General features: G+C 38.8%; 1 protein-coding gene across 1 annotated transcript; it reads right to left on the reverse strand.

Annotated features, from left to right (window-relative positions):
- Positions 1–4,086: 4,086 nt before the first annotated feature.
- Positions 4,087–7,814, reverse strand: LOC120732334 (5-hydroxytryptamine receptor 3A; the record flags this gene model as incomplete). Its single annotated transcript, XM_040029848.1, has 8 exons — positions 4,087–4,304; positions 4,542–4,829; positions 4,992–5,202; positions 5,748–5,908; positions 6,472–6,641; positions 7,202–7,311; positions 7,431–7,475; positions 7,638–7,814. Coding segments are annotated over 8 exons (1,380 nt in total), but the record flags the coding sequence as incomplete, so codon positions are not given.
- Positions 7,815–8,015: the final 201 nt, after the last annotated feature.

Below are 8,015 nucleotides of genomic sequence, written 5' to 3' on the forward strand. Positions count from 1 at the left end.
TAGTCTCCTATTTTTTGTGTCATATAGGAAAAGAAGCATCAATATCCGATGAGAAGACTCATCGGATATTGGCCTTACTGTGTGTTATTTTGTGGTGTTTGGTGCAGTTTTCTTGTTTTGTAGGATTGTTTTTTTTTTTTTCAATGGGAGGTGAATATCTCTAAAAAGTTTTTTTCACATTTGCACATCTTAATTTTTAAGTGAAATATGCGTTTTGAGTTTATGTACTTTATGCATATAAGGCAACCTTTTCCTTTTGCAGTATTTTTGTGTAGTGCATTTTTCTATGTTTTAATAAAAGGGGAACAAAGGTGTTTAAGTCAACCAAAAATGATGTTATTATTTTCACATACTTACTGAGGTTATGCAAAGTGAAACATGCATTTTTTTGGGGGGGGGGTAATGTGCTGGAAAAGCTTGAAAATGGACTTGAAAGTGCTTAGAAAGAGCTTGAATTTAACCCTGAAGAAGGTGTATGAACCCCGCAAGACAGGAAAGTAAAAATCTCAAGAAGGAACTGATGAAAGTGCAAGATGAAGTTGCAGAGGAGAAAATGGAGTTGAAGGGATTTCTCAAAGCAATGACAGACACTGAAGTGACTAAGAAAGACTGTAAAAATGCACTGAAAGACCTACAAATGCACAAAAAAGAAGCTAAAGAGCTCCTCAAACAGTAAAACTGGCTAAACAGCATAAAGAAAAAGTTAAAGATGCCAAGCAGCACCTAAAGAAAACCTTACAAGAGCTGAAGGCAAAAGAAAAGAAAGCCGAGGACAGGAGTGGATTCTGGAGCAGAGTGCAGAAGAAAAACTGTCCCAGCAACATCGAGTTTAAGGGGAATGAAGGATCCACAAAGGAGGACCATTAGTTTCTTCTTCCTTCCCCCTTTCTCTCACCCCAAACCTTTTTCATGATCTTCTCTACCCTCACCCTGGCCCATGACATGTGTTGTGTAAAACAGTACCACACTTTCCACTATGTAACTGTGAATAAATCCATTATTGCTTTATTTTACAATGCAGTGCAAAAATATTATGCTCCCAATCTTTTTTTGAGCACAAAGCTTTTTTTGCCCCTTCCTGACTTCTTAAGTTTTATTAAGTTTCGTTTTTTTTTAAATGATGATTTCGTGTTTTGGATTATTGCCCTGGTAAACCTAAAGGCTTCAGGGAGCATTAACTGAGACAAGTGAAGCCTTTAGGTTTTTATTTCCAGTTCTTTTGTGACCCCCTGAAACGTCGATGGGCTACGTCCACACGTGCACGGGTATTTTGCACCCAAATGCATATTTTTCTATGCGTTTGGGTCTTTCTAGACTTGTGATTGGTCACCATTTAGTTTATAGCGTTTACATGTGGACGGAGATATTTTTTCAAAACTGCACGGCTCAACAGGATTTTCTTTTTAAAACAATTCCGTTTTCAAAAATACCCGTGTACGTGTGGACGTAGCCTTGGAGTAATTTTAGTAGGTCGGTCTGTTCAAGTCCCAAAGTGTTTGAAATGCCTTTGTAACCCTTTCCGGTAGTGATGTGCGATACCACTGATTTCCTTTCCGATCCGATACCAAGTAATATTCAGGGTGGTATCGACGATACTGATCCGATACTTTGTATAAAACTTATTTTATTTATTGTATCTCAAATAATAGCGTCATAATGATTACAGGACATCAGATTACTTGTTCTTATCACTTAATAATGCAGAGGTCATCATATAGAAATAAAAAAACTGAAGTTGTGCGCTATTTGAACACCTTGCCTGCCTGCAGCACTAAAGGACTCCCTGAGAGACGTCTGTCTCGCCCTAGCAGCACCTGTCCCTGTCCACTCCTCCTCTTCAGTTTGCCTCAACATACGCTCGTCATATTCTGTGGTATGATTTACTCTGAGGTGTTTGACACGGTTAGTGATGTTGCCACAACCATACATGCCAACCCTCCCGATTTTTCCAGGAGAATCCCGAATTTCAGTCCCCCTCCCGAAAATCTCCCGGAGCCACCATTCTCCCGATTTTCCACCTGGACAACAGAATTGAAAAGCCATATCCCAGAATTCATAGCACGGCCCAGCCAATTCCAGTTTCCAACAATGATGGCAGCTACTTAGTTTTAATATTACTCTTATTTCTCTTTCTGGGTCGCAAAAAAACTTTTTAACATATTTTCAGGTGAGAATGTAGCTGTGTGAACTTCAAATATCTGAGCCGACCGACACATCGTCTTCAAACCCCGCAGCCTTTCACTACTCGGGTTAAACAGGATATATAAGTCACTTTGATAACTTAAAAATGCTCTTGTTTGGCTTTTTCAGGGTTTTATTTGTTCGTGAGTAAATCGGTTTGGCTGAGATTAAAGTTATTAGATTAGATTAAATTAAATTTAACTTTATTAATCCCTCGGGAGGGTTCCTCCGGGGTTTTCACACAGCTGAATAAACGTTAAACAGAAAACTAATTAAACAAAGTGTGAGACGGTCGAGAGTTTACGTCAGCGCCCTATTATATTTTAGATAGCAAGGAGCAGACGGCAGAGTTTCACTCCACCGAGGGAGCTCATGACGTACTACCCGGCTTTCTTTAGACCACGAAGGCCGGGTCCTCAGGTGGAAGCAGCCTCTGAATTTGGACACCCCCGCTGTTTCCGGGCCGGCCAATAATAACGGTGACATTTAACGTATTTTATCCGACAAATAAACCCTGTAAAATGCATTCCCCCCCCTCAACAGCCCTTTTGAATGTCTCCCTAGTATGGCCACAACACCTCACTCTTGGAGCACTTTTTTGCCACTTTTATCGCAAACCACGTCTCAGCTGTTTGTGGAGGTAAAATAAGTCCGCACATGACTCCAATTACACTCAGCCATTGTTGTGAGTGGTGATGTGCGGATCGATCCTGAAATATCGATTCCTCCGATACCAATCATTTATGTTCTAGAATTGATTCTCATATAAAATATCAATATTTTAGTAATTTAGGGTAAATATGTAGTTTATCATTAACAGGAACAGTGGAAAGAAACTATATCATTCGGATCGTTTACATTCAAAGGAACTACTTCCTCTTCCGCCTTTCATAGTCATGTGCGAAATACGGCTGTATAAATGTCTCGCAGCCCCTTGGCGTTTTTTTAAATCCTGCACGTTATTAAAAGGTGGTGATGGCGAATAAATAGTCCATCAAAAGCTTTGTGGGTCAGTCCATCTCAGCCCAGGATCAACTTTATTGCTGGCTTATTGTTAATATCAGGTAACAATAACAAATTTTTATTTCCTACTTTATTGTTCATACTTTTTCTAAAGTAGATTTTCCTCTGTGACTTGTGTCTTTGATTTAAAAATAATGGTAAGCATCACTGTTTTTATTTTCAGAATTACTAATTAAGATTTTATTTTCATTAAAATTTCTTTCTTTGACAAAATAAAAATAATAATAAATATGTGTGTGTGTTTAAAATGGATTAAAAATGTAAGGCGTCTGAGAGTTTATTACCACACGACTCTTCTTCAGCTGATTTCACACATAGAGACAAGAAAACTGCATTGTTATAGTTCACTTCAGTTATTATGTTACTGTTTTCTGTCGTCAGATCTTGGGTTAATTTAAAAAAAATTTGTAACTGGTAGGGTTAATAAAATAAGCTACTGCTGTACAGGATTAATAGTAAAAAGCAAGCAATAAATCTAAAGGCATGCTATATATATATTAGCACTTTGAAAATCTTACTGATCATGCAAAGCTCAAACCACATCGAATCATACATTCATCCACTTTAAGCAATATGATCTATCCCCAAATGCACAGCCAGTTTACAATCACCCGTTAACCTAACATGCATGTGTTTGGACTGTGAGAGAAAGGACCTTGTTGCTCTGGGGGAAGATTAACTCATTTATCACTGTGGCAGATGATGGTGATGATAACCAGCCCCTGTCCTAAAACCACTGCACTGCATTTATCAGTTGGCCTTTTTCAAAATTACAAGTAAATTATATTTTATGTTAGAGAAAAAAAATACAGTCCTTGTCATGCATTCACGTTTTCTAATTGTTTATACAAGACACCCATCCTGGATCATATCAATATTCATTTAGGTTTGAGTGATCCAAATGCACCACATTGTGACAATAACCATAGCATAGCAGCTGATGATCAGTAGATAGATACGAAAGAGCAGGAAGTCAAGGACATATCCTACATGGCACCACTGGTCCAACAGCTGGCTTTCCTTCTGCAGAGAGACGAGGTGGGCACGAAGTTCAGCAAGGTACTGACAGATCTGTTGCAGTTCAGGCAGAGAAGATATACCTGGCAAAAAAGGGGAGATTAAAAAGTCAAATAAAGAGCACTCCATAATATATTTAACACCACAGATATCTTTTAATTTAATACAGAATAGAACATTTGCCCATGTAACCTTTTTGTATCTGAGTGAACCAAGCGATGCCTGCCAGTATGTTTTCTCAAATACTTTTAAGGTCACAAGATTTTTCAGCACCAATTGGCCAATGGCAGTAATGACAGAGTATTATGTAGGTTGGCTACCGTTACTAACTGGGTGCTGGTCAGGTGCCTGGCTGGCTGGTTGAATGATCCAAGGACCAGAACTGCCATTGGAGTTTCCAGGTTTATCCTTCTGTGGTGTAGAAGGCGGCTGGATATCTTCTGGCCAGCGGTAGCAGATGAGGTTTGCTATATGTTTGAGCACAACAATCCTAACCCACTTTGGAACCTCCCGATATTTCAAGGAGTTATGGTGGAGGACATTTGTAATGATGACTGTTTCCAGTAGACTGATAACCATGAGGGCAAGACACACTGAGAAATAGATACCTAGATTGAAGAATCAAAGGACACACATTAAAGTAGTCATACATTTAACTTTTAAGATGTTGGCCGAGTTGTTTATCAGCACTTTTAACAGGCAGCTAAATTTGGGACCTATAAGCCTTCCAACCATTTTCTTCTACTTATCTATACTTATCTAGTATGCACCTATGATAGGAGTGCCATTTGCTGTACTTGGCAGCAGGTCGTTCATGATGAGCAGGAAGACTGTGTAGCCCAGGATGAGGGTCATTTTGAAGGAGGCACGGTCGACGCTATGGGGAGGCAGGTAGAAGGACAGGATGTCAATGAGCATGAGGAAAGAGCTTGGGATCAGAAGGTTGACCACGTAGAGGACTGGGCGCCGCTTTACGACCACCTAGTGAACAAGAAAGCACATGCAGTTTAGATGCATCTTCACAGGTGTGACTTCTGTATTCAGAAAAGTGAGTTTTTAATTTTGCATTCACTTTCTGTTGGTTCTTTTTTGGTTTCTATAAACTGATAGATACTGAATTAGTAAATGCTAAATTCTAAAATACCGTTCACCGACTCCTGTTTGGGGATGAGAATGTACAAAACCATCTGCCTGTTGCAGTTCAAAAAGTTTGTATAGGAGAAGTAAGAAACAGTTAGCTAAAATTCACTTTAAAGGTCTACAGTGATGCAGTGGCTTGCAGATAAACTTCTGACCTTAATAATAAGAGACTCAGCTACATGTCACACTCTGTGTTGAGCTAAACTATACCTGCTGGCTTACATTGTATATTTGCCATACAGACACTGGTGGTAAATAGCATTAATAAGTACGCATCAGTCCCATTGTTGCTGTGCTGTGGAGTCTCTGATGCCCAAATTAGTTTCAGTCTGTTATATTTGTTTTATTTAAAAGTAGGAAATTCAGTGAAAGTCTGGTTCTCTGACCCAGAAGGTGATGATGTCCCATTCGTCGATTCCAAATTTAAGTATGGAAGTCTCTCCCAGTATGTCCACCAGCTCCCACTCTCCACTTGCTTCCAGGTATCGTTTTGAGTTTAGAGACATCTCCTTAAAAGGCAGAGCTGGACTGACCCTCACATCCCGTACTATGTAAGAAAACCACAGCAACACAATACACTGTTAGGTATACATACAAAAGTAATTTTGTAATTTGCACACAATGTATGATAGTTGTGTGATTGAAATGAAGATATTTGGCTTTCATTTAAGCGGTTTAATAAAGGTATTCAATTAATCCTTTAGGAAATACAGACATTTTCAAACATAGTCCTTCAAATTAATTGGAGTCAGTCTCATAGCAGTCACCTAATCTCAACCCAAACAAACATGTTTTTTATTTATTTATTACAACCCAAAAAGACCCAAAAACAAACAGCAACTGAAGGTGGCTTCAGTAAAACCCTAGCAGGGAGGAAAGGGAGGAAACAGTATTTGGTTAGATGGCTTCTGCACTTCAGGCAGTCAGAGAATTTGTATCCCAGTATTAAAAACAATTATTATATTTAAAATTATGTTACTTTGTTCCATTAATATTATTTAGCCACTGAAGATGTGAACTATGTGTAAAATTGGCTGTAATTCCTAAAACGGCTGATGCAATTTTTTTGTTAAACCCTCTGAATTAAAGCTAAAAGCAGCCCATTCTTACTGGTGTGCATGTAAGAGCCAAATGTAAATGTGCAGTTCTGCACATCAAAAGGAAAACTGAAGATCTCCAGATTGCAGGATGAGACGAGCCGCAGCATCCTGTCCCAGCGGATGTGACCTGTGTGGTTAACGTAGACGTAAGGACATGCCTGGGAGACGTCGTCATCCACACTGGCAGGGGGAGGTGGGGAAATTAGGAAATAGTATAATATTGAACAAAAACAATGACAAAAAAGAGAGATCGTATTTATATCAGTCCCACTGTGGATACATATGTATGAGACAGTGTAAAGTAAAAATAGAACTAAATACAAGTACAGTCATTATTTATAACTCCATAGTTTTATAAGTGCCCCTGTAAGTAATTACAGTAATCAAGTACACACAATACTAGGACCATAAGAGGTCTGTATCCATCCTTATTACACCTGTGGTTCCTCCACTGTGACAAGCTAAAATGTCTGCATGAAAAGGTCGATAATGTAGCTGCAGATGACATCTTAGAATATCCACATGGTTTGTATTTTGTAACTGGACTTCAGGATCTTTGGCTGATTCCAAGCCTGTTCACAAAAATATCTTTTTCAGATCTGTATCAGCATTTCATGCTTATCACTCTGTACTTATGGCAACTATGCATGTGTGGTTTCGTGCTTACAGGTTCATTTTGCTGAACTGATTAAATGCATAAATGATATTATTTTAAAAAATGTTTTATTTTAAGTGCTCACAACTCATAAACAATGATGTCCGGAAACCAGAGCTCCTTCACAGGTAGAGAAATCTTCGTGACACCATCACACTCCTTGGGGTCCCAGACCAGGAACTCATTGTGCCAGTACTGCCACAGAAGTAATGCATTGATTTTAAACCTCCAGTGTAACATTTAAATATGTGAGCAGCTTTTTACAGTGTCCATGGTTATACTTACTATAAGTTTGACATTTATTGAGTACTTACCAGTCTCAGCCACAAGAAAGTAGTGAGTATCTGAGTTTTCTCATTCTGAAATACAGTGAATATGAGTAAACCTGTTGTTGACTGGTACCACTCAATTCGAGTTAAAACAGCATTAAATTAGAATAGGTATGGTAATAATATGTGGTTTTAGAGAAATTCCTTAAGAAGTCTTGGTGCATTTCTTAAAGTGGTAATAAGGAAACTCACCACACCGAGGACAGCATACAAAGTGAAGGAGATGTTGGCTATGGTGGGATTGCTGAGGTTCACGGCTGGCCTGAAGGGTTGGAGGTCAAAGACAGCCTGCAAGGACTCGTGTGTTGGGCCACTGTGGCCATTTTTACAAGACAGTATACTGTAACATACAGACACTGACCACAGAGAAAATGTATTTCATAAAAACAACAAAACACAAAAAGAACAAAAAAGAAACTTTGCTTTTGAGTTTTTGCCTTTATGGATTTTTACCTATAGTGTCAGTTTAGATGGGGTGACCAAGAGGGTCACCTCAAGGCACTTTATATTGTAAGATAAAAACCCTAAAATAATGACCCCCTTGGAGCAAGCACAATAAATTGAAATCTA

The sequence above is a fragment of the Simochromis diagramma genome, unplaced genomic scaffold (genome assembly GCF_900408965.1).
Source record: "Simochromis diagramma unplaced genomic scaffold, fSimDia1.1 OVJJ01000334.1, whole genome shotgun sequence".
Lineage (NCBI taxonomy): Eukaryota > Metazoa > Chordata > Actinopteri > Cichliformes > Cichlidae > Simochromis > Simochromis diagramma.